We start from the raw sequence: 27,616 nt of genomic DNA on the forward strand, positions 1-27,616 counted from the left end.
GAGGGCTGCTGGCACCCTAAGAGAAGGAGAGAGAGAATGCCTACCCTATTCATTCTGTGTCCCCACTCTCTGTCCCCAGTGTCCCTGTAGAAGCACAGTGCTCCAAGCCTATATGACAAGCATCTGCATTCACATCTTGACATCTCCTGAACACCACTACAGCTTCTTATCACACCCTGACCTTGGCTCACAGTGCCCTCACTTCCAACAAAAGGCTACCTTTCCTTGGTGTGGGACTCAGCAAAGAGAAGACAGACATGTCTCTAGCCAAAAGCCATGCCTTGAAGAAGAGAGAGTGTAAGTCATGGGATTTAGCAGGCCACAGGTAGAAAATACTTGTGAAGCAAATGCTTTCTTTTCCCAAAAAACTGAGTGAGGAATTTCAATGAAGTCATTTTGTTGTTGTTGTTGTTGTTGTTTGTTTCTTTGTTTTATGAAACTGAAAGTCACAAATGATTTCCATTAGTAACAGTGGCTAAGGTACAAGCCTGCAAGAAAAAAAATCCCTGAGACAGTAAATTGAGACTAGAAAAAGAAGCCAGCATGGTGTTGAACACCCTTAACACCAGCACCCAGGAGGCAAAGGCAGGAAGAGCGTTATGTGAGTCTGAGGCCAGCCTTGGCTACACAGTAGGCTCCAGGTCAGCCTGGCCTGCACAGTAGTGAGTTCTTAGTCAGCCTATGCTTCATAGTTAGTTCCAGGTCAGCCAGAGCTACCCTGTGAGACACTGTCTTTAAAATATATACATATTTTACCTGCTGAATGATCATATACCTACTACTGATGCCAGAAGTCTTTAATTGCAGCTACTTGGGAAGCTGGGGGAGGGGGGCGCATGAGTTCAAGGCAGCTTGAGCAAACCTGGGGTGTAGCTCAGTGGTATGGCACTTGCTCTACATGTGTTCGCTTCCCCATACAGAGTCTGGGGATTAAACATGGGCTTACTCATGGTATCAGTTCAGGGCTTCAACTTTGGCTCTTTCTTACTGTGCAGATGGTAGCAGCAGCAACTCTCAGTCACTAGAGGCATGCTTCAAACACACACACACACACACACACACACACACACACACATACACACACCAACAACCAAAGCTCACTGTGACTTTCCCATACCTCAAAGGTTGCTGCAGTAGGTTGATGCTTTCAGGTTCTCACTCACCTTACAAATGTCTGACTTTTCTGTTCAGAGCCCAGTGCCAGAAAAACCCTTGGGGTCCTTCAACTAAAGCTCTCAGGTAGGACTCAAAATGGTCATGTCAACTCCAAGACATGGCAAAGTTATAAGTAAAGATTTGACATGTTTCCTAATGACTGCCCAATTTTAAGGTGTGGAGTATAGCAACATAAGGAAAGTGACCAACCAAAAAGTAACACAAAGTCTTCCTTTAGGCAACCACTCTTTGCCCACCAGAACTCCTACTAAATGTTGACCAGCACTGGGATTTGGTCTTGATGTAACAGGCTTGGGATAAAGAACACCATTCCTAAACACTGCCCACAACTGCCTCCTATTTCCTGTCTGAAAGTTGGAATCTCAACATCACCTGCTTACCCTAGGTCAAGGCTCAGCAGAGGAAGGTGTGCTTTGCAATCAGGGCCAAGTGACAGCCATGTCCTGTAGACACTGTGAATGTTCCCGCCATTGCTACACAGAGCGTTAGCTGAGGAGGAATCATCACACCCATAGAGACCACCATCTCAGGGACTGGGGTCCTGAAGTAACTAGAGAGGAGAATGAGAGAGAGAGAGAGTGTGTGTGTGTGTGTGTGTGTGTGTGTGTGTGTGTGCGCGTGCGCACACGCACACACACCTACCTACCTATATATGCATCCTGACAGCAGAGTGATCAACACTCCCTCCTGACACCTCAGCCACAAACTGCTTTTGTCATATGCCTTCCCTGACATGATGGACTACTCTCAAACTTCGAGCCAAAACAAACCCTTCCTTCTTTTCCTAGGTATTCTGTTGTCAGGTATTTTTGTCAATAATACAACCCCATTTATATAAATATGCCATAGAGACTGGTTTTAGGAGGAAGGTAACCAGCAGAGGCCAGACACTTAGCTATTGATCTGTAAAGTGTAGACACTAAGCCGTGTTTTGCTCCCCTATGCACCTGGAGTACTGGAACACAGAGTTACCTTCACAGTACTTGGCTTAATTATTCTGGTAGTCACCCACCCTAAGCCATGCAGGTGCCCACCCATGGTCCCAGGTGCTCCAGGGCCATACTGACTTGCCACTAATAGCTCGCTAGTCAGGCTTTTAAATGAGTCAGAGGAAGCAACCAACCATCCTAGCAAGACTGAGAAAGCTCCTGGACACTTCCTTGTAGGACAAGTCCAAAGTGGGCTTAAGGACTGGAGAGGAGAAGAAACAACATGGAAACCACAAGCCACCACACACAAGATCCACCTCATCCCAAGTCAGGGACACAGAGCAGCTTCCCGCCGCTACCATCACAGTCCCAGCCCCTAAAAGCCAAGGCATTTTGGAGTCAGGCTTCTTGGAATCCCTGACAGTAGACTCCCAGAAAACCATGTCATCATTGTAAGAGACCTCAACATTTGAAGAAATTCTGGCAGCTCACCAATTAGAATCTATAAGCAAAGCAAACACAACACCTATAGGGGACACACAGACGGCAAACAAAGGGAAGCTGCCATCAGACAAGACATGTCCAAATACAAAGAGAAGCCCCAAGTCTCTTCCTCCAGAAAACTGTGTCCTGCAGTTTGTGTGCAGAAGGCAGACAACCCACAGAAAACATACTCTGCCCTGCAGGCTTTCCTTCTGCTGCGGGCACTTCATGGGACTTTGCAGGGAGGAGCCCTTCATGCTCCCCAGTAGCTGCACGAACCCTGAGTGGGCCCTTCAGGACACACCTGTCTGTTGATAAGCCCCACCTTCCTTGTCCTAACTCTTACTTTGCAGTTTGTCTTTTACCCTATAGCATGTGCTCATGAGACATGGGTAAAAAGGATTTCAGTTTCCTGCAGGCATCGTGGAACTGCAACACTGGGCAGGGCTGGCAGACCTTCTCCAGAGCTTCACTGCCAGAGACCTTTACACATGGCCATGGCCTCTGGTGCTGTTTTATAGGGAGCCTTCCTCTGGTCATCACTGTTTATGATAGCTGTAGTACACAACAGGCAATAAAAAGGGAAATTCTGTCTTCTTGTGTTCATGAAACATTACTATAAATGGGAAACGGCCTATGGTTCCTGCCATCCCTTCCACTCCAAACTAAGTTTTATTTATTTTTTGTTCATAAAAATCACCCACTTTTTATCACATTCTACCAAGGAATGAGGACATAAACAATATTAAAAAGTCAAGAACACAGTACCACACAGCCAGATGGAGTGTGTTCTGCCCCTATATAACAATGGTACAAAAAACACAAGCAAAGGCTGACTGTGAATAAATCCAAAGAAGTCACAGATGAGGCACTTGGAGGAAGCCAATGAGGGTCACAGGAACAGGATGACAGCTCTAAATCAGCAGGTTTCATGTCCAAACAAAAGCACACTTTCCTTTAAGCATGTGAGCCCAAAACTAATGATTCTCTATTACACCTGGGGAAGGGACAGCTCCATGGCCATCAGGAAACTCTCAAAGCAACCCCAGCACAACTTAAATCTGCAATTGGCATCCATGCTCCTCCTAACTTCCCTTGATCATCAAGGAAGAGAAGTGGAAGCACAGGACAGCTAGCAAGAGGGCAGAACAGCCACACAGGTCCCATTGCATGAGAAGCAGTAACCACAGCTGCCAGGTTTTCCAAGTGTTACTTACTGAGTAGGGAAAGGCAAGAAATGCGTCTATGCAAGTCAACTCTTTTAAAAAATAATATTGCATAATAAATTCAGTAATAAACTCTTTCCTACGATCCCAAAACAATGCTCCCATGACACACAGATCTGGTTAATAAACTTCACACAAGTGCTATAAGGCTTGAAAAAGCAGCTTTGGGAGCCACCATCAGAAAGTCAACAAGCCCTTCTGATCTACCTGCTGAGGTGTAGGACCTTCATGCTGTGACATAAGGAATACTTCCAGTGACAGAGTCATGTTGATATGTTGCCTGGGAACTTTCTGACAGGCAAACATGTAACTTTTGACACCAGGTGACTTGGTTATTAAAAGTTTGTTTATTCTTACATCTCACTGGGACAAACTTATGGCTCCATCAACCAGAAAAATTCCACTTTTAAGCAGACAGAAAGCCAAGGGCAAACACAGCCTGAAGGTGAGGGGAAGGGGGTTTTGAAAGGTGCTTTCTTCTTCTCTGAAGTATAACATCCAGTTAACAGCTCGGGCACAGCTCCACAGTGTGTATGCCTAGCTCAAGAGAGAGATGCCTTTTACCAGTCAAAGAGGGCCAGAGACTGAGTGTAACCAGGAAGCCCTCTCCTACCAACCTTGTAAGAGCAAAGTGAAGCTATGCACTGAGGGGAAACACAAACTCTCCACTCCACACAGACCCCAGGATACACTGCTGTCTGGAGTGGAAGAAGGTTGAGGGATGGGCAGAGCAGAGCCTGTTCTTCATCACCCTTATGGCTGAAAGAGCAGTGCTGGTTCAGGTCATCTTAATACAGGGAATTCAAAATCCACCCCAAACCTGAACCCTGCCCTGGCTCATGCTCAGAGCCCCAGCCTCCTTCACAAGGCTACCAATGCCCAACACTCTCCTTGCTGGAGTCCCCATAAGATTCAGGGAGAACACAGCAAGATCAGGTGATATTCACCTGACTCCAAGGACACATTACATAACTAGAGATTCTTGTTCCTAGGTCTCAGCAAGTTCAAAGGTAGCTTTTAAATTACAGTAAATTTTAAAATAAAAAGCAAACTAATATTGGAATGCCCTTCTGATCATCCAGGTAAGTCATTCAGTCTTCTCATCTCTCACCTCCTTAGCATGAGGAATGCCAGCTATAGAGAAATGTCCTACACACAGGATCATCAATTTTAGGTTTAAAATTGTTACTGGACCTCAAGCTTCAATAACAGAACTTCAAAACCACTGGTGGCCATATCAGAAGCAACAAGGCCCTGGGAGCTCATCTTCCTGTATATACATGAAGACACAGTGACAGGACCCATTGATGAGCTGGACAAAGGGACATCATCAGATGCCAGGACTGCAGGGTATATGAGCTCAGATTTCTAGATATCAAGATGGACAGGAATGGAATTCTGATATCTAAAAGCTGCCCAGTCTGCAGTACTTGGTGGTGACAGGCAGAATGGCCTAGCTTCCTCCCTCTCCACAGGGCACAATGGCACTCTCCGTTTCCTACCATGTTCTGAGTTCAGAAAAGGACACTCGGTTCAGAAAAGGACCAAAGCAAAAACACACCTAAAACAGTTCATTTAATGAAAAGAAGAACTAAAGTTTGGGGAGAATATGAGTTTCTCTTTGCTGTGAATAATGACCTATACTTCCCACACTATATTTTTAGACTTCTGTACTTTGACTCTTCCCAGGAAAAACTGTAAGTTGCATTTTAACACCTGACTTTTCTAATATTCGTATGGAGCAAGGATAATGACACACATTGCTTTTACAGTGGTAACTGAGGAATCATGGAAGGATTTTCATACTGCCCTTTGACATCGTTGAACTGTCCTTTTCCTGTACAAAGTAAGCAACCATCTAAGGGACAAGTTTAGTACTGGCCAGGAGCTGGGAACCAGCTTATGAACTGCAGGGACAATGGGATGACTCTTCTAATGATGTGGTCCATCTAACACTGACCTGCGGAAATCACTGACAAATCTCTGCTGTCTCAGGACAGTCAGAACACAAACCTCTGAAAACCTCAAATGTGTTCCCTTCCCTCAAGCAGCTTTGCAGGACTTGGGACAACCATCAACTTGTTCCACATAATACTTATCTTATGCCAATGTTCAATGTTCCTCACATAAACCTTAAGAGAAGAAAAGAGACAGGGCCAGATCCTCTACTCCACACTCTGGGTCCCCTCCCTCTCCTCTCTCAACACCATGCCTGCCCTTTACTTCCTAATCACCATCTTGCTATGCACATCGGCCCTCCCAGGTATCCTGCATGCTCGGCCTGGCTGGCATTTCAGTGTGATATTTACTCTATCAGTATGGGAGGGTGTTTCTTCTTCAGCAGCTGGCTCAGGAAGCAGGGGTCAGTTGACTATGCGATGCTAGTCACTCAGAATGCTACCAGAGAAAAACCTGCATGGAGTTGCATGCTTAATACTGATACCTCCACAAGCCAGATCCTGGATGCTGGAGCTGGGAAGATGCCACAGGGGGGCTGCAATTAATTTTATACACATCTTCAAAGCTTCTGACAACTAATAAAGCAATTCTCCTATGAAGGAGAAGGAAGTGGTTTGCAGGACTGCTCCATACACTACTGGAAGGGGCACATACAACAGGGCGTGGTGAGGTGTTGGCCAAAGTGCTCACTACCAAGCAGCTAAATTTAGGCTTTCTGATCATCAGAAGGAGATGGAGAGTGGCAGAATCAGCCATTAAACCCATGGTGATGCTGTTGCATCAAATGACTCTTGGAAAAGTCTCCTTCATTTCTCACAGGCTGGGCTCCAGAAAGCCTCTCCTTCATAAGAACCCCTAAAGATGCTAGGGTATACCAGCTGGGCAGAGAGAAAGTGCTGGAAGCATTCAAGCATGGTGATCCAGAGTTAACACACCACTCCACACTAAAACATCACATATGCATGAGTCTAGTCACTTAACTCAAGGAGAACTACACAAAACATAAATGGAAGAATTTTAAAGAGATCATCCTCAAGCTGGAGGGATGGTTCAGTGGCTGCTCCTGCAGAGGACTCAAATTCTATTCTTAGCACCCACATGGCGGCTCACATTATCTGTAACTCCAGTTCCAGTGATTCCTCTTCTGGCCCCTCCCTGAACACCAGGTACACATGGTAAAAGCACCTATGTGCAGGCAAAACATTCATCACATAATAAATAAACAGATAGTTCTCATCTGCTCTTAAAGAGTGAAAGGGTGTAATGGACTCAGAAATGTGATACTGACAATCACCTCTTCCTGGCTCCAATCCTACACTGTTGACAAGTAGAATTCTGTTCATTGTACTATGAAGATTCCAACTATAGAAATGCAGCTGTTCTGGGCAATGGTGGTGCATGCCTTTAATCCCAGCAGTTGGGAGGCAGAGGCAGGTGGATCTCAGTGCATTTGAGATCAGTCTGGTCTATAAGAGCCAGTTCCAGGACAGCCTTCAAAGCCACAGAGAGACCCTGTCTTGGGGGGGGGGAGGGGGGGAGTAGGTAAAAGAAAGACAGAAATGCAACTGTATACAGCCTGATGATTCAGTGTATGACACACAAAAATGGTCAAAATGTCACAGTAAACCAACAATATCTGGCCAAAACAGCCCCAGTGTTGGGTCCACATCTACTTGGAAGCTGCCTGTGGACTCACTTGCCTCATCACAGAGGGATGCCACTGGGTGACTTCCAGTCCTCTGCTGGGACATACTGTGATCATTTCTCTGGCAAGTCCCTTGTGTAGCCACCTCAGCCAGAACAGATGGCACATTGTTACATGCAAAGGCGCCAGGGAAAAGACTCCCCACTCACTGCTGGAGGGTTAGTAGCAAAGTCCTGTGGCACTGAGTGTCAGGAGAGAGTCCACACATGGCATCTCACTAACTAAGAGCTGGAAAGATATTGACAACCCCACAAACACCCAACCCACAGGAGAAAAAAAAGACCAAAGTGAAAATGTGGTAGGTTGTTGTCTCTGGACCTGAAGTCAGAGCCAAGGTTGTGCCTGTGCTCACTGCCTCCCCCAGGGCAACAACAAGCCACCTGAGAATCTGAATGGGGATAAAAACATGTTAGGGAAGGTAGCAGAGCCTCCCCCCAAAAGCCTCCCATGTTGTATCTGCCTTCTGCTACAGGATGTGAGTGGACTGGAAGCCTTCTCTGATGAGATTAAGCATTCCCAACACATGAAATAGCAGCCAGATCCAAGTGATGATAGCTGTTTCTGTTCATGTGGCCGGGAGACAAACAGGCTTCTGCCACAAGTCCAGCAGCCCTCTAAGATGTCAGCAGGCCTCTTCACTCTGCATCACTCTCCAGGCTAAGGACACTGGCAGGCACTTTCGCAGGTTCAGTGGAGAAAGGACCCTGACTCATTGATGGGGTGCCTGCCTCATGCACAGGCCTTCTTCCTATCCCTCTGTGGCTGAGCGGGATTCATTCCCAGCCTCTGAGGCCAGTGCTGTCCGTGGTGCTGAATTCACAGCCCCTGACTAAGCAGGGAGTATAAGCTGGGGCAGGAATCACTGGCTGGAACTGGCTGTTGGAAAGATGATAGCATAGATGTGATAATGCCGGGTCATGATGGGGGGTGGGGAGGTGGAGCACAGGACCTCCCAAGAGTGGAAGCAGAGCCAGAAAGTTACTACCAACAGTTACTGGTCACCTGCCAACTCCACTAAGCTCAGCATGGAGCTTCTATCCCAACAGTACAGAGAAAATAGGTGTCTGAGCAACACTTGTCAGCCCCCACTGCCTTACCGTTAAGTCATTACTTTTCTATTAAGTACCACATTTCCACATTAAGGTCCTGGCAGGTAACTCTTGCAGTGACTGTAGATGGCATTTCCAGTGATGGGGTAGTGGGAACCGTACTCACACACATAAACACATGCTTGCTGTGAAACCTCCAGGGACAGTGGAACCATATAATGTTCTGTGCAGCTACCACAGGAAGCCAAATCAAGAGTGCAGAGTTCCCAATAGTAGTAGAACTGTAGTTATTTAAAGCAATACACCCAAAACAAGCACATGTGAAAAAAGAATGTACAATGATGCATTGGAAAACCAAAAAGAAGTTGAGACATTCTGAACAACAGCATAGTCAGAATCAAGAGCACTCTAGACCAATCTGAGCATGGACATCAGCATCAACCACACATGGGCATAGAGAAACTGAGCAGGCACTCTGATACTGTTTCCTCCAGTGCACACGCATGTGGCATGCCCTTCTAAGTAGTGCATGACAAGAGTACTTGCATTCTGGGAAGCCAAGGACGTAATTGTCAGGCAAGCTGGGAACCTTCTGGATAGAACTAGCCCTCTCCAAGTGATGGCTCACCTGCCATGGGATCCTTTGTTTGCTCTCTAGTACTGCTGTACCTCTGAAAACACACATACACATGGCACCCTAGAAACATACACACACAGAATCTTGAAAACAAATACACACAACAACCCAGAAATATGCACACATGTGGCACCCTGATAACATACACACAGGGCACCTTGGAAACATGCATATACACGGCACCCATGGTCAGACACACACAGCACCCATGGCCATACACACGTGGCACCCATGCCCCCCAACACACACACACACACACACACACACACACACACACACGGCACCCATGACCATACACCGAGGCCTTGTTAATCAGGGAACACATTGCTATACGACATAAACTCTGCATGACTCTACTTAGGCAGTGGAGTGATAGCACAGAAATGCCTACTCTTGCAGTTCAGTGACTATTTGGACTCTTTGGTTTCCCTTCACCTGGGAGATTGGGATGGAATCCACACTCAGAGCTGCTCTGGAACAAGCAAGTGACCAGTTACCAAGTACAAACATAGCAGCAGCCATGAAAACAAATTTCTGACGTTAGCACTGAATCCACCAGAGCCCCACACAGCTTGACTGTGGCTGACAGTGACAGTCCGGTCCCACAGTGACCAGTTCCAAGTGCTATCTCCAAGTGAGTCCCTCTTCAGTCCTGTTGGGGCACAGTACACATTCATGACAGCCCATCCTGTCATGGGGGACTATTAAGCTCTGGGTCTCCCTTGGGGACCATGACTCCCTAGGGTCAGGTCTCTTGATGTTCCCCCATCATCGTGGGAGCCTGGAGGGTATGTGCAACAGATGCTCAATACATTTTGCTGGGTCAGATTTATTTAATCAGTGAGCTGACTGCCTGCAGATGACCCGTGTCTCCTCACAGACGTGCACATGCACACATGGCTCGGGCATAGACATTGATGTGTATGGTATCGAGTAAAGCAACAATTCTTGCAGGGAAAAGCCATACCAGCATCATGCAGTGAAGTCTGAAGCCATGGTGTCTCAGCCATTGCTCACTGTGTGGAGGCCCTAGGTAGATAAAGCCAACTTCTAACCACACAGACAGTGACTACCCAGGGGCCCCACAAATGGCAGTCACATTTCTTCATCTCTGCACATGCCACAGGACTGACAGGAAACCAAAGGAAAGGGCAGAAACACAGGAGCACTGGAGATACCTCCAGGCATACCCTTCCTTCCTGAGTAGTCCACAGGAAAAGAAACTTGAGTGCTTTCAAGCTGAGGTGATGGCTGATTGCTGTAAGTGCTGCACCAGGCCTGGCCAGACTATTGTTCAGTCAGGTGACCAGGCAATGCTGATTTAGAAGAGGGAAGGGTAGCCTGGAAAACACCTGCACTAAAGAGTGACAACGGAGGGTAAACATCTAAGAGAAAGAGTACCAGAAGTGGGGCATCGAGAGGGGAGAAACAGGATGAAGTGAGGGGAGTTGTGCGCGCACACACAGCACCTAAGCAGGCTCTACACTCCTTCCCCTTGTAGAAAATGTGTAGCATCCTACCAGGCCACATTGCCGTGGGCCCCATTGTCAAGGTGACAGAGCAGCTCCAGGGTCTGTGCAGTGCTTGCAGGGTCGTCGGGGGGACTCGTGGCTGCCAGATTCTAATTCCTTGGGCATCCTCCACACAGCGGCACACGCCTGGACTCGGCTGTCTGAAGCTAAGCAAAAGGAAAATGTCATCAGGACTCAGCCCCACATACGCTCAACACTTACACAAGCCTATGAGCAGGATGTGCTGCTGGCTGAAATACTAATTTGCAGTGCACAGCCAGCCCACCTGAGTGCCAGCAGAGCAAGGCACAGCCTGCATCAGCAGCAGGGAGCCCAACATCCCTGGCTTACACATCACCATTCCACTTTAGAGAATTTAACATCCTCAAAAGATGACAGAGCTTTTTAAGAAAGGAAACAAGATGGGGCACTACCATAACTGCCAGGCCCATGCTTGGGGCCTCTACTCACAGCCTCATGGGATCATAAACAGATGTCAAACACTGAGATGTTCTTCATCTGTCAAATGCTCTGCCTCAGTTTGTCTGAAATGGTCAGTGTCTGGGTCCAGAGGGCAGGGCCACTTAGAAGTGCTACAAGATGAAATTCCTGTGTGTTCCCTGGGGAGATTGCATGTGAGATGAGAGCAGAACACAAGGGCACCTGCAGGTGCCCTCTGTGAACATGACCCATCCTCCCAGCTCCCACTGCAGGTGGCTTAGTGCCATTCTCAGAGCCTGGACACCTGGTACTCCACAGATACTCTAGGAATCTGGGCATTCTTAGGGCACCCTGAGAATTCATGTGTGGGTACAGCAAAAATACTCACACGGAAAAAGTGTATTCACAGCTCTCCAGACATATGCCAACATGGGTCTCAGGCACTCCAGAAAACATCTTAGTAGGGAAAGTGTTTGCAACTAAGATTTTACATTAGATTCTAAAATATACTTTTAAATTTGCTTTCCATTTGGTTTTAGTTTGGATTGATTTTAGGTGCTTCTGTTTCTGAGTCTCATGTAGCACAGGCAGGCTCTGAACTTTCTATATATCCAAGTGTGGCTTTGAGCCCCTCATCTTCCAGGTTCCACTTCCAAGGTACTGGGATTTAGTATTAAATTGGAAACATGCTAAACAGCATCCTTTGGCCTTAAAGATGGCCTCAATGAACAGGTCCCTAATGTGAAAGCATCTACTCTGTGGAGTGATGGGGGCAGGCCCCGAGATGTCCAAACAGCTGCTCTGTGAGGTCACCAAGGTGAAAGCAGATGTTCTGTGGAGTGCTCATCTGTCCTGCCCTGGCTGCTCACCAGAGTCCTTGGTCTTTAAGTATTGAAGTATTGAAACTCTAAGTATTGAAAAGGTGCTTATGGTGTAGCAGTTCCCACTTCCTGATAAGCACTCTCCCTTCCACGCCCATATCAGCTCTCCCTTCAAAGCGCATCTCAGCTGGCCAGAACACTCTGCTTATTAGGTGTTCTTCCTCTCTGTTCACCCAGCATTGTTAGCCAACCCACAACAGAAGGCAACTCAAGAGCACTCATGAGGACACTGCTGATAGAACACACACTTGCTTCAATTACCATACCATTTCATATCACTTAGAATACAACAAAAGGATCCTTTGTTTCTATTTTCTTTTGTTCTATTTATTCTTATTCTTACTCCCCCCCCCCATGTTTTTCTCCTATTTTGCTTTAAAGACATAAACCCACATAGACAGACATGTAGGTGAAAAGCAAATGGCTCAATGCCAAATGACTTAGCATACAGGAAAACTGACCAGCAGTGGGAGAGGCTTAGAGCAAGCTTGTTTACATCAAAGTAGATCTTGGAGCTGCAGCACCTGGCTGCCTATATAAGCTAGGTAAACAGAAGAACAGGTCAGGAAAAAGCATCAGGCACAGGGTCTCAGACCCACAATCCCAACACCTGGGAGGCTGTGGCAAACACACCTTCAGGTTTCTGGGCTATGAGAAAGGTACAATCAAACACAGGCAAAACCCAAAGGAGAAGAGCAAGGCCAGCTATTTGTCTCTAGAGCAGCAACAAAGGGTGGCACAAGCTGTCAGCATCTTCCAGGAAAGGTGATATCACAACACATACAAACAGGATGAAGTGTCACACAGGGATGTTTCAGAGTCATACTAAAGATGCTTCGTATTCATTTAACAACATTTAACAGAACTGACAAAGAAAATAAACTTTCTGACTAGACAGTTTAAATAGGATCTATTTAAGATGTAGAGAGAAAGCTCAGTGGGAAAAGGCACTGGTCATCAAGCCTGAGACCTGAATTCAATCCCTGGGGAGACTCAATTCCTGCAAGTTGTCTCCTCGCCTCCATGTGTACGTACACACACACACATACACACACAAAATAAATAATAAGTAAATTAATGAGTGAAAACTTAATTCTTACACAGAAACCACTGGACTCAGCTGATTACATCACATATCTTTCTAAGCATCTAAAAAGGGCAAAATAGCAGGTTCCTGGTTATAACCCCAGCATGTACAAAGTAAGAGGAGGAAGACTGAAAAATTCAAAATTTGCTGTGATACATAGTGAGAACCTGTCTCAAAATGGGGAGAAAGGAGAGAGGGAGGAAGAAGAGTAGAGACAGAGAGAGGGAGGGACAGAGGGAGGGAGGGACAGAGGGAGCTTCTTGCCTGATAACAAGAATCTAGAAGAAATTACAAGATATTATGTGACATCACTCTCTGTAATACAGATGCAAAAATGACAATAATTGAAGCTTGATAATATATACAAAAAACAGCTACGTTGCAAAGAAATGAGGTCAGGCCAGCAAGATGGTTTAATGGGTAAAGGCACTTGCCTCCAAGTCTGACAACCTGAGTTTTATCCTCAGAACCCACAGAGTAGAAGGAAAGAATTGGCTCCTGCAAGCTGGCCTCTGACCTCCAGATGCATTCCATGGCAGAAATGTGTCACCAACACAGATAAATCAGTGGATGAATGAAATAATTAAAAATACAAACGAAGAGATGAGGTTGATTCCAAATTAAGCAACCTAGTTCATTACATTAACAAGGGGAGAAAGTGTATGATCACCAAAACTACAAAAACACCCAATACTATTATTCAGTCTTGGCTTTTGTAGTACTCTGAAGACTAGAATTGGAAGAAAATTTACTTCAAGGGGAGGGAAGAGGGAGAGGAGAGGAGACAAGGGGACGAAATATGGGGGAGGAGAGAGTTGGAAGCAAAAGAAAAGTCCTACATTGTGGATGAAGTGTGAAGCTTTGCACTGCCAAGGCCACTTCGCATTGTGCTAAAAGGAGAGCTACTTCATCTGTGTGGCAAGAAAACAGTAAGAGTGAAGAACGGGAAAAGAAGTTGCACTGCTGTTGCTAGCTACAAGACATACATGAATCTGCATGATACTATCGGGAGCAAAGCTGCTAAACAGAGACATGGAACTCAGCTGGTTAGCCACTGATCGGGAGCAACAAGACAAAAATGGCACAGCAGGCTGGAGGGATGGCTCTGTGGCTAAGAGCAGTGTGGCACTCTTCCAGAGAACCTGAATTCAGATCCCAGCACCCACGTCAGGCAACTCACAACCACCTGTACCTCCAGCCTCCACATCCTCCTTCACTCATGTGCACATACAGTCATGCACACACATACGCATAATCAAAAATAATAAAAACCTTCTTTAAAAGCATTAAAAAGTTTAATGCTAAAAATGTGTGTGTGTGTGTGTGTGTGTGTGTTTAAACAAACTAACACTTATAAGAAAAGAAATCAAAGAAGTAAACAATGGTGGGACAGGCCATGTTCATGGACAGAAAGCACACTCACCACTGTGAAGAACTCACGGGGGCTGGAAATCAAAAGCCTGCATGAGAATGTGCACACCCCAGATACCCAACAATCTTGAGAAAAAAAAACAAAATGACTTCTAAGCCAGATGTCAGTTTTCTGGTAGTACAAATAGGCAAGTGGTCCAGAGGAGGACAAGAGTCCACACAGGGGCCCTTGCCAAGGCAGTCCCCCTGATGTCCAACAAAAATTCCACTGCGTGAGAATAGACAAATGCCTTTCAACAAATTACGCTGGGTCAGTTTTGTGCCCCTAACAGTCTCAAACACTAAGTGCAGATGATGACAGGAGATGAAAGCGGAAGAGGAGCCAGGTTAGTAGGGCCCATCCAGGTGCACATTTAATACCCTCACAACCTGAGGCCAGCTGAGTTCTTCAACAGCAAACAACATTAAAATTAAGGACATCTGCTCACTGAAACACTATTCTTTGGGCTTCATCAAAATACAGCTCTATTAAAAAACAAAGCAAAACTAGGAGGAAACATTGTAATACATAAAACTCACCAAGGGCTGTGTAAAGAAGTTATAAAGAGCCTTTCGACTTGATAATAAAATAAATAGCATGTGGTTTTTGTTTTGTCTGTTTGTTTTTTAAATGGGTGTCAGACTGAATGAGACAATTCAGCAATGGAGATGTAAATGGTCAGCACATTCCAAGAATGGATACTCAACACCTTCAGTAATTAGAGAAATAAACACAAAATAAAATTGAAGGGAGACACACCATACTCGGCAGGGTGCCAAATGCCTAATCCAAAAGGACAACTCTGAGTGTGTGAATAATTGTAGAATCAGCTCTCCCATGGGTTGAAGGGCGAGAAAACAGTGCACACATTTCCAAAGACACCACCCAACCCAACAATCCCCATCTTAGAAGAGCCTACTCAAGCCCTGTGGCAGCTTCCAATTTGTCAAGCCTGCCTCCCCCTACTCCCCAATACTGGCCATATGCAGACTGCTGTAGCCAGAGGCCAGGGAAGGCATAAGCACAGTGATGGACTGGAAGAAAGCTGAGGGGATGGAATAGAGGTGACACTTCCAGAGAGACAAACACACATCCAACTGCCTAACAGAAGTGTGTGTGTGTGTGTGTGTGTGTGTGTGCATCTCCAACTGAGTAACAGGAGCGCTGTGTGTGTGCAAGTGTGTGCACATGCGTGTGTATGTGTATGTACAGAGACATTGGAAACAGCAAGAGTGAGTTAGCAGGAAGCTGAGAGAAGTCAGGCTTTACCCAGGCTGAGCTAGTTCAAACCTGAACCCCACTAACTACAAAGACAACAGCAGGCTGAGGGGCCTGTAACCCTAGAGTGGATACACACCCTAACAGTCACTCCAGTCCACACCCAAGAATCACCTGCTGCCATTTGTCAGAGTGGTCGATCCCTGGGCAAAGAGTATAAACACCTAGATAGGACAAGGCCTGCCTAGCCAGGTGTGTGCTCATACTACCACCTGGAGATCCAAGTCATCATGGAGATATCTGGGGATCAAATGTCAAGAAAAGCCCTGGGCATTACTCACAGACGGTCCTCCAGTCATGTGCTACTCTGTGTCATCTCCATGGTCCATACCAACAAAATGTGACAGGATAGGCAGTTTAAGAGACATCTGTGTTCCGACTGTGGCCTGTGCACTCACAGAAGCTTCTGAAACTGTCCCCTTCCTCCAACTGCCAGAGGGTGGTAGAGATATTAATCTACTCCCTTCCAGAAAAACAAAAGGGAGGCTAAAAACTGGATGCAAACAAAAAGTGCAAAACAGAGCAAAGTCTTCCATAGAGATGTGTCTGTTCGGCTATGCCCATTGGGATACAGTCCAAGGCTGGCAAACAACCCCCACTGACCAGTGGTTGGTGAGACCATGCTGACTAGGCAGAAGGAGAGTGCAGAAGGCCTCGGCCAGGGGGAAGGAGATGCAGCCATCTAGAGTCAAGAGCCTGGCACTTCTGAAAACACTAAACATTGCTCTGTCCTCAAGTCATGAAAGCAGAGATGGCACAAACACAGGGCTGATCAGTAAACTAAAAAAGAGAATACACCAAAAAAGAAAAAAAAAAAAAATGGAAATCCACAGGCAGATGTTCCAGACACCACCAACCCTCAAAGAGCACTGATCATTGTCACTATAACCAACACTTACTCCAGGCATGAGTTTTCCCACTGGGCTCTGAGCCAGCCCATACATGGATGCCCTGGGCACCTTCACACATACAGAATCTGACCAGGAAGCCATTGAGCTACTACTGAGTATTCAGACTGAAGCAGACCATCAGGAGCCACACTACCCTCATCACACCACCTCTCCAAAGACTGCCAAGCTCTGCAGAGGGGGACCCAGCACAGCTTTAGCTATGAGCATTAAACAGCACTGTGTCCCAACAAGTGGCAGTGACAGCACAGGGTCTTTATTTTAAGTTGTCAGAAACTGTATGTATTTATGATAGACAACACTATGTTCTGAACCGTGTAAGCACTGAGATGACAAAATGGAACTAAATTAATATAAGCATTAGCTTAGGACATTACCAATTTTCTGGTTAAAAAAAAAAAATAGACCTCTGGAACCATGAACTTATCTAGTTTGTCTCAGTGGCATTTGTGCCTTTAGACCAGCATTCCCCGTCAGTCCCACCAGAGCCCCTGGTTAACCACCATTCTGCCTCTATGGCTGGATGAAGTAGAGTAATACAGAACTGTTCTGTGCTTAGCTTGTTACACCCAGCACAGTGCTGGCCACACTCACCCAAGGTCTCATTAGTTAGGTTATGCCTCTTCCCCAGGCTAAGTGGCATTCCACTGTGCCTATCCTGCCCCGCAGCCACCCACACCCCTCCTCCTCAAACCAACTCACTTTCATAGCACACGTCCTACTGCCCGCCCCTCAACTCCCCTACAGCTTAGTTTTCCATTTCTCATGGGCCCTAGCCTCCCTGCACACTCTCACAGAAATACACATACATGACAATCAAGGGAGCCGAATATGGTGGCACACACCTTTAATCTCAGTACTCAGGAGGCAGAAGCAGGCTGATCTCTGAGTTCAAGATCAACCTTGTCTACAGAGCTCTAGTTCCAAGAAAGTAGGGGGAGATGCAAAGACAAGCAAAGCAAAGAAGGGGCCAGAGAGATGTTTCAGCAGGTAAAATCACTTGCTGAATAAGCCCAGTTTCAAGTTTGACCCACCCCTCCCAAACCCACAGTGAAAGAACAAAATAAACTCTGGGAAAGTTCCTTCCATCGGGATTCTGTAGCACACATGCACCCACACTCACAGTCTCACACACACACAATAAATAAAAGTTGAGATATATATATATTACAAACTAGGATGAGAGATAGCATGTGATGTTTCCTTTCTATGCCCAGGTTGCCTTGCTGAATGTATTTTCCATTTCCATCCATTTTCCTCAAGCTCTCATGGGGAAGCCAAGAGTCTTAATGTTTTTCACTGTCATCCCTCAGCATGTACCTTATAGTGCTTAGACTTTGAAAACTGTTGTTTGAGTTGCTGGCTTAGTCTCAACCAAAATCATTCAAAGTGGGTCAGGAGAGATGACTCAGCAGTTAAGAGGACCTGATTTGGATTCCAGCACCCACATCAAGCAGCTCACAACCACTCCAGCTCCTTGGGATTTGACACTCCCTTCTGGCCTCCTAACGTACACATACAATATATATATGGAATTTAAGGAATGTTGGCTTGGGATTAGGATAGGATTTCCAACCATTTTTAAAACCCTTGAACACACTTCTGCTGTTTCCTGTTGTGTGATTTTTTTCAAAGCTGTTTTCTCAACACTGATCATGATAATCATGGAACCAAACTACTGGTCAACTCTGAAGAAGTTGAAGATGCCCTACGTCCTGCAGTGTCAACCAAGAGTCAATCCCTATCTGAGGATAAGCACATCCATGTCGTACATGAACTTCCTTTCATCTGTAATAAATACTAAGATATATGTATACCAAAGAATTGTTCCAAAATAGATTTCTTTATAAACCGAAATGTTTGATAGGTAAGATGGCAGAAATATTTCTTAGTCAAAAGAAGGGGTGTCACCAGGCAGTGGTGGCACATGCCTTTAATCCCAGCACTCAGGAGGCACAGGCAGATAGATGGATCTCTGTGATTCGAGGCCAGCAGCCTGGTCTACAGAGGGAGTTCCAGGACATCCAGGGCTGTCACACAGAGAAACCCTGTCTCAAAGAAGACAAAAAAAGAAGAAGGAGTGGGGGTCAAGTGGAAAGGTTCAGCAACCCTGCTCCAGATGAACATAAACAACAAACCAGTTAGCTGGAGCTGTTGGGAGATGCCTAGGGGTGGAGGATAGCACAAGTGCCTCCATCCCAAGGCCTGACCAATTTGCTTGTGCAGTAGACACAAACAAACCTTACCAGACATTCTGCAAAAGGCTGCAAATCAACACATGTATCATTTCCAGCACCAAGCTATCAGCCCTGAAAACATCCACAGTGAAAGACAAAAAAGTAAAGTTAAAGAAACCCCTCACTTGCAATGAAGGACTAACCTGGAAACCAATATCTGTTCCTTGGAATTTGCTAACTTCCCCTCACAAGGCCCTGAGATTACAAGATACCAAGAATTCACACTGCCCCTCCTTTCTTGTGAGTCAGCAGGTGGTGACTAGGGTCCTTAAGAAACAAAGAGACAACTATACCTCCGGTTTGCCCAGACAAGATTAATTAGCACACCCTGAGGCCCTAAGGTCTGCTGACCCTAACAGACCATCCAGCCTCAAAGGGTCACGTACTCAATGGACAGAGGGTCCCACCCCCCTCCATAAGCTTGTGGGTTTGCCTTTAAAAACACCTGGGCCCAGGGGAGGGGGCTTCTCTCTAGCCTGCGTGCTGGAGGAGCCTGTTTGCGCAAATGTTTCCTGTTTATTAAAGCCTCTTGCATGTTGCAGCAACTGGACTGGACATTGAGTTCTTGGGGATACCAACTGAAACTGGGAGACTCCTCATTCTGTGGGTCTTACAACAGGAGTAACAACACACAGACTGAGCAGGAGCATTTAGGACATATGTATACACATATATGCATGACAACAATAATAAAAAAGAGGACATAAATTTGAAAGAGCAGTGAGGGAGTATATGGAAGGGTTTGGAGGAAGAAATGATAAATAATAATCTCAAAAATGAAAGGAAAAAGTTACAAATCAATATATTTTTCTAAAAATTGATAAGTAAAAAGCAAAAAGGGCTTTATGTAAATTTATTTTGATTTCTGGAGGATTACAATTTCTGTTCCAAAGCTTATACTGAAATTTTAATGGGTTCCAGAATGTCTAAAATTACCCACAAAAAGATGTTAACACAAAAACGTACCAGGAGACCAGAAAGCTGCAGGTGTCTCACTCAGGCAGTGACGGCCAGCACTATGGCCCTAGAGATACAACCAGCTTAATAAGAACTTTGATGTCAGTCCAAGGAATACAGAATACGGTAGACACTACCAGAAACTCTACATCCTCAGAAACGATGAAATTTAAGGTAAACAGAGCTAAGCAAGAAACACAGAAGGTGTGCCAAGGAGACACACAAATTGGTTCTGAAACTGAGGATTTCCATAGCTGCATGAGCAGTCAGCAGAGCAGTCAGCACACATCCAGTGGATATCAAAGAAGCAGAGGGACTTTCAGGGGCGGGGGGTGGGGTGGGGGGGGCACCTTCAGAAGCAACAGGCTCTAATAACCAGGGAGGCATTTGGCTTTCATCTCTATTGTAACACTTGCCTGAAATAAGGTTCTATGATGTAACCACCTGGGCAAGATTAATATCACCATGAATAGGAGTCTATAGAGGGCACCAGGCACAAACCCTGTATAAAACAAAGCCTGTGGCATGGCACAAGAGACAAGATCTGCATGCAACAAAGACAGCACACCAGGGACAGATTCTTACAGAAATAGGCCACAGCACACAAAAGAGGCTCTGCATATAACCAAGCCAGGGCACCAGGCACACACAGCCTCTGTATACAGCTAAGTCGGGTATCAGGCACAGCCTCTGCACACAGCCAAGCCAGGTCACCAGGCACAGCCTCGACATACAAGCAAATGGCAGCACTGTTGCACACGCCAACCCTGTTCATGCTGGCACAGAGCAAGAGAGCCACAAGACCAACTATCACTCAATAGCCTAGCCTCTCCATTTTTAGCAATGAGGAAACTGAGGCTGATGGAGGTAACTGACTTCCAGGTTCACAGGGCTCATGACAGTACCAGCATCAGGAAAAAAATAGAGCCCCTTGCCTCAGAAGAATCACTGCTTTGAAAGAGAAAATACTAAGTTATGTCTTTAAGGCCAATTTGATGCTTCTAACTATTTTTTTTTTTTTTATGAAACACAAGAGCTAAAAGCACTTAATGAGATAAAAAGATAATCAGGGCAAAATGAATGGAAGAGGCATACTTGAGGCGCCAACTGTACCCGTGGAGTGTGCTGCTTGCTGTAAGGGATTAGAGTCAAAAGGCTTAGAGGAATTCAAAGGAGATTAGAGCCTTTGTGGGATGAATAGCAGCTGCAGCCAGCTTGCTAAAGGGCTAACAATGCCCTGGCTGGGGGACGTGGTGTGATCCCCAGCTGGAGGAGGAGGATGCTTCCGTGGGCTGCTGCATAATGAGCATACTCAGAGTCTAAGGGCTATTTTTAGAGGCTACAGCCATCTCAGCATCTGGTGCAGGCCAGGCAGGTGAGTGAGATGGAATCCAGCCGAGGCAATCACCTGACACAGGCATAGCTCCGGGTGTACAATGAGTGCCTTGGCACCTGGGACTAAAAATACCTTCTCTAGCAGCTTCTATGGTGCTTCAGAGTTGTGGCCCAGTGCAGAATGCACAGTGAGTGTGCAGGATATACAGGCTGACTGCAGTGAGGGGTCAGGGTCATAGGCATCCTCTGCTTGGCTCTTCTCCTTCTCCAGGCAGATGTAACAAAGCACAGGCAACTCTTAAAGTTCCTGTGCAGGAGGCAAGTGCATAGGTTCCTGCTCACAGCTGAAAGACTAGTTAAGGAGGGGGTATGACAGAGAAGGGGTGTTGTCAGCAGTGCAAGAGGTCTACCCAGCAGCTCAGGTGCGCTTGCGCACTTCGTGACTCACTGCAGAACACTGAACTGAGTGACCAGGGAACAGTCATGGCCTTCTACTCCATTCTTCACCTGAGACAGGTCACAGGCCAAGCCCTCAGTCTCAGGAGGACCCTAGTCCTCTCAAAGAAGGAAGTGGCTAGAACTGGAAGCACTACCTCTAGGATCATAGGACTATGAACGCTGCTAGTTCCTACAGACTCAACACACAAGTCTGTGCTCCTATGGGGCCGTGTCTTAAATCCAGCTCACAGAAGGCTTAGGGGTTATCTGTCCAACCTGCATGTGCTTCCCTAATTCCTGAGTGAGCATCAGAAAAGATGCCCCTGACACTGACAGGGTTAATCCTCTCTTCCTCGCAACATCTTACCCGTGGTGTGCAGGAGAGCCAGCCATTTAGGAGGGACAGGAAAGCCCAGAGAAGTTTAGAAAATAGCCAGTCAAAGGCAACACTGCATCATGGATGGCATAGAGGAAGGCCTCTTTAAGTCCTGGTGCTGGCTGCTGCCTTTTTTCCCAGCCCCCTGGCAGAGTGTGTAGACCTAAGAATAAAGGAAATAGAGAAAGCTGCATATGGCGAGACTGTCCAGCAGGGGGAGGTTGTCGAGCGTGCCAATGCTATAACAAAACAGCAAAGTCAAAAATCTAATATTGAGAATGATGTAGCCCTTAAACTTTCACCAGACCACTATGAAAGGGTCCTCAGAACTACCTGTTACTACCTAGCAAGGCCAGGTGCACACTCAATATCCTGCCACAGGCCGACATTAGTCCCTAAGCTCTCCACAGAATCTGGCCAAGGTCTAAAGGGGTGGGTACTGGCCAAGTCTGGCCTGTAGCCTGTTTGTGATCCATGTGCTAAGACTGGCATAAAGGGACAAGAGAAAGAGTGCGGGACATGTGGCCTTCAGAGCCTCAAGCACTGCCTCTTTGGTCCTTTGCAGCTGCTGTACCCTCGTCCTATTACAGCTTCCAGCTTCAGCCACAAACCTCACCACCAGCACCCTCTGTCCTGTGCAATCTGCACCATCCTTCAAGTACTTCTACAGAGGGCACCCTGTTCTCAGGAGACACATAGGAGGAAGACTGCAGGGAGAAATACTCACAATGTGGGTCTGTCCTAGACCTCTCTACCCTCTGCTTTGTCTGGCCAGTCATGCCCCAAACTTCTCTACCCAGAGACAGTATGGACAGCTTCTTGCCCACACCAGCTCTAGAAGGCCTTGTACCTGTGTCAGAGTTCCCATTCCCTCTGTAGGCTGTCAGGGGGCTCCCAATCCCTCTGTACCCTGTGGGCTTTAGAAAGTCATCAATGGCTTGCCCAGCAACTGCAGACAAGCTCTGGGCTGTCCTGGCCTCAGGTTCTCCACCTTTCTGGTCCTAAGCTACAATACTACTCCTCAATGTCAGTACTATTTCAAGGTCTCTCTTCCTCAGGTATCCTAGCATAGCACCAAAAGTCTTCTGCAAGAGGTCAACTACTTGCCTCTCATCGCAATTCTGCACTGAATATTGCTGTTTAAACTACCCAATGCTTTCCACCCCAACCAGACTGCACAACCCAGCAGGGTGCTGAGGAACTCATACTGCCTAGGAGACAGCAGCCCCTGGGATGGGGGTGGGGTGGAGTGGGGTGGGGTGGAGTTTTAGGTGCCTAAGGCCAACAGATACACAGGGTGGTGAGTAGGCTTGGGGAGTCCCCAGCACTGTTACAATGAAGCTTCCAGGGCATTTTTGCCACTAAGAAGCCAACTACTTATGGCCTTTTGGGGTCTGGGAGACACCATCTGACTTGTTGACAATAGGGCTCCACCCAGTGGCCTTCCAAGGTGGGGAGTTATACTTGAATCCTAGCATGCAGCATCACACTGGCAACCAGAGTCAGGGGAAAAACTGGACACCCCAATGGGAAAAGCATAGCTAGATGCTGGGGTCTGGAAGTCAAGTAGTGAGCGTCCTTTGCACACACCTTCTCTTGTCAAGAAACAGCCCAGGCCAGACATGGCTTTGCACATCTGCAACCCTAGTACACAGGAGGCTAAGGGCAGATCTCACCCTGGTCCTACTGGGAGAGAGAACTCCATGGTACAAAGATAGATATGTCACATGCTGAGTGTGGGAAACCCTGATGGCCATAGCACAGGCAGATGCAGCCACCTACTCCCCATAGAATTTTTATGCTTGTAAACACTATCACCTCGAGAAGGTGGTGAGACTAAGGGAGGGTACACAACCAAGACTCTGCTACACAGTGCTCCTTGTCTCTGCTTACTGTTGAGTCCCAAAGCCTGAAATGACCTGGACTCCTAGATCAAAGCCTACGCCATAAAAGAGCACTCTCAGCTGCTAGTGGAACCATCAAGAACACTATGGGTGGTGTCACCACTGGGCAAACTGAGAAAGCCATGGGAGGGAGACAGGAAACAGCATGGTCTCTGCCTCATCTCCTGCCATGGCTTCCCTCAATGACAGGCTGTCACCTCCCCAGGTTGCTTTTTGTTGTATATTTATCACAGTGACAGAAGCAAAAAAAAAAAAAAAAAAAAAAAAGTAAATACTGACTGTTAAAGTGCCTGAAAGATAAATCTTGGGGTGTGACTATATAGGAGTTTCCAGACTGGGTTAGTTGAGACAGGCGGTGACATTCCATGGACTTGGATCCTAGACTGAATAGAAAGTGAGCTGTCTCATTTCCTTTTCTACTGCTGTGATAAAACACCATGTCTGAGACAAATTACAGAAGAGTTTGTTGAGGGTTTACATTTGAATCCATAGCCAGAGAACAAAAGCCAAGGGCAGGGACACCTGGGAACTTACATCTTAGATCTGCAAATACGAGGCTTGAGAAAGGGACACACTGGGAATGACACATCTTGAAACCTCAAAGCCTGCCCTCAGTGAGACACCTTCTCTAATGAGACCACACCTCTAATCCTTCCCATACTGTTCCACCAGCTGGGGACCAAGAATTCAAAGCCTATGGGGTCAGTCATCACTCTGCTTTCTGACGGCATATGCAATAAGACCAGGTACTTCATACTCTTGCCACCATGCCTCCCCACCAAGAAGGGCTGTACCCTCAACTGTGAGCCTAAGTATCTTTCCTTCTTTAAGCTTTTGTTTGAGGGTTATTGTTATCATACCATCTAAATAAAACAATAATAATGGAACAGAGGGAAAAATTAGTGAAAAACTAGAACTATGTGAGAAACCTCATGGCATGCTCACTGGGTCCTCCCTGGAATGTGCTCTTGCCAGGCACTGCTTCTGATAACTGCTTATTTATCTTCAAAGTCAGTGCTTGATCTATTGACATTTTAACTATTTTCATTTAAAAAAAAAAAAAAGAATTGCTGGAAATGCAGTGTCTTAGGTTATTAGGAGCCTAAGTTACTCCTCTCTGCCTTGGAAATAAGATAGACTTTAACGTTTGCTTTGTTTGGATCCCGACCTCCAGAGTGCAATCCTAGATGGGCTGACTATACACAACAAGGCTCGAATGGTTCAATTCCCTCTCAACCTCTCAAGCCCCTCCTTTTCACTTACTCCTCTCCCTTCTATCCCTTCTCCCTCTCCCTCTGTCATTCTCTTTGTTGACAATTGAAGCCAGTGCCTTCTGAAGTATCTTCCAGTGAGCTGCAGCCCCAGGCCCTGGCAGCATTTCTGAATCTTGGGAGACTGATGCCCAACTGATCCAGAGCTGCTGATGCTCCTTGCTGCTTATATAGAAATAACAACTCAGCTTCATGTAAAACAGAGTAAGAGAGAGGGAAGGAGGAAGAAGGCTGGGAGAGTAGGAGAGAGAGAAAGAGAAAGAGAGACCCCCTAGGCTGTAGGCATCCCCAGGTATTTCCAGAACCCAACACATTCTATAGCTGGAGGAACACACCCACAAGTCACCCTCAATTCCAGTAGAGGTAGAACAACCTGCTGGGACCTTACATGAAACGTGATAAAACTCATAAACAAAATCGTGACCTTGAATGAGAGTTGGCCAAAGACACAACAGAACATAGCTGCAGCTAGGGTGACTTCAGACACCATAATTTGAAGCATGTTAAGTGAGTGCAGGAATTACAAATGTGAGCAACTGACAATGCTACCAAGTCTTAACAGGGGCTTCTGGGAGTTTTGTTTCTCGTTTTTTTTTTTTTTTTTTTTTTTTATGTTTTAGAATTAAAAGAAGTATCTAGAAATAAAAATTACAGTTATTTTAAAAAAGACCTCACTTGGCAAGTAAAATCCTGGCGATTGAAACTGATTGGAATAAAGGTGTCAAGAAAACACTGGGTTTAGCACAGAAAACTGAAGAGGATAACACTGAGGCAATGGGGTGCTGGGACAGCTACCACACAATTGATTGCGGCACAAGGGGGAAACACGTGGTGCAAAGACCTGAACTTTACAGAATCTTTACAGAAAGCGTTAAGAAACAGAAAGGCACACAAATTCTCCATGTTGGGAAGGAGGGCAATTTCCAATCAGTGTAATTAAAAGCAAATCCATTCCTGGGCTAGCTATAGAAAAATGCATACCCTCAAAGAGAAGACAAATCTGAAGACAGCCAGACCTGTGAGTATAGCCTGTGGCTGCTTCTCCAGAATAACTGGGGAATCCAGAACAGTGGGCTCCAGAGGAATGTCCAGTCACCAGAACCATCAGACACTCAAGAAACAGGGACTCTAATTGTGCCCACAATCCCAGCACATGAGAGACAAAGGCAGGTGAGTTTCCAGGACATCCTGGGCTACATAGGCAGACTCTGTCTCCCCACCCAAAAGAGAACCACAGGCTTTCTCAGATTTATCCAAAGTATAAGAATTGCTCCCACAATGTGCAGACCTACACACACATGCACACACACACACACATGCACACACACACACATGCACACACACACACTAATATTTTTAAAAGAGACAAGCTTATGTTATTTCTGAGCTAGTATACCTTCGGGGTTCTATTTGTTGTGAAGGAGCCCAAAACATTCCATGAATTTAAAAACAAATACACAGACATATGAATGGTTAATCAAGCAGGGACCCACATTCTGAGCAAAGCTGACAACACTGAGCTTCTGGGTTGACGGCACACAGATTGAGAATTCCTCCATATTATGAAAAAGAAGCATGGACAGCAGGGACTCTTGGGGTCCACAGGGTGGACAGAAGCAGGCAAAGGAGCCAAACAGCCCACTGGGGGTTACATGACTCTTGAGTATAACCATAGAGATGGTCAGAGATCAATAGTTTCTTTCCCATACATCTTTCCCATCATCTCCACAGTAGAAATAACAAAGATATAAATTATATTTTTAAAAAAAAAATTGTTCCCAAAAGACCCTCTGATGGCAGCTTCTAAGACACCCAACAAAGAGGCACCCCTGACCATGGAAGGAAGAAGGTCTCAAGTTACAGCTAAAAGAACCAAATGGCAACAACTGAAAAAACATCTACATATGGACCAACATGATGAGATCAGTAACTTTAATTCTGAGGTTGATAAAAGTGTTCCAGTTTTAAAATGGCCATTTAGGATGAAAATGGACCAATGGTGGACTGTTGACTTCCTTGCTGTTGCAAATGGTATATATGAGTTTTACAAGATTCTTCCAGGGTGATTTACAGATATCCAGCACCTACTCTGACGGGCTCCATGTTCATCTATAGTGAGTATGCTGAGATCACGTGATGACAAGGTCTGCAGTACATGTCCATCTCTTCCACATGAAATGCTCCTCCCCAAGGAACCTAACCCAAGGAACCACAAGGGTAGAAAGGTATTCCAGCTACTCTGAAGGACTGGTTTTTCTAGAGTAGGGGGAAGCCCAGGCCACCATCTCCTTTCCTCCAGCAATCCATAGCCTTGGGTCCATCAGCAGAGGCAAAATTGTGTCCTCCACTTGGGGTTTGCCACATGGTCTAAGGCTGTCACTGATGCCCTCTCTATCCCCACTTCACAAGGACAACTG

General features: G+C 46.1%; 1 protein-coding gene across 1 annotated transcript in view; it reads right to left on the minus strand.

Moving 5' to 3' along the window:
- The window catches only part of Eipr1 (EARP complex and GARP complex interacting protein 1), a 101,758-nt gene that overhangs the window by 26,859 nt on the left and 47,283 nt on the right, over window positions 1-27,616 (minus strand). Inside the window, 2 exon segments of the mRNA XM_051201214.1 lie at window positions 10,685-10,764; window positions 10,766-10,842. Coding sequence (XP_051057171.1) covers window positions 10,685-10,764; window positions 10,766-10,842 — 157 coding nt within the window.

Source organism: Phodopus roborovskii, unplaced genomic scaffold, assembly GCF_943737965.1.
Source record: "Phodopus roborovskii unplaced genomic scaffold, PHOROB, whole genome shotgun sequence".
NCBI lineage: Eukaryota > Metazoa > Chordata > Mammalia > Rodentia > Cricetidae > Phodopus > Phodopus roborovskii.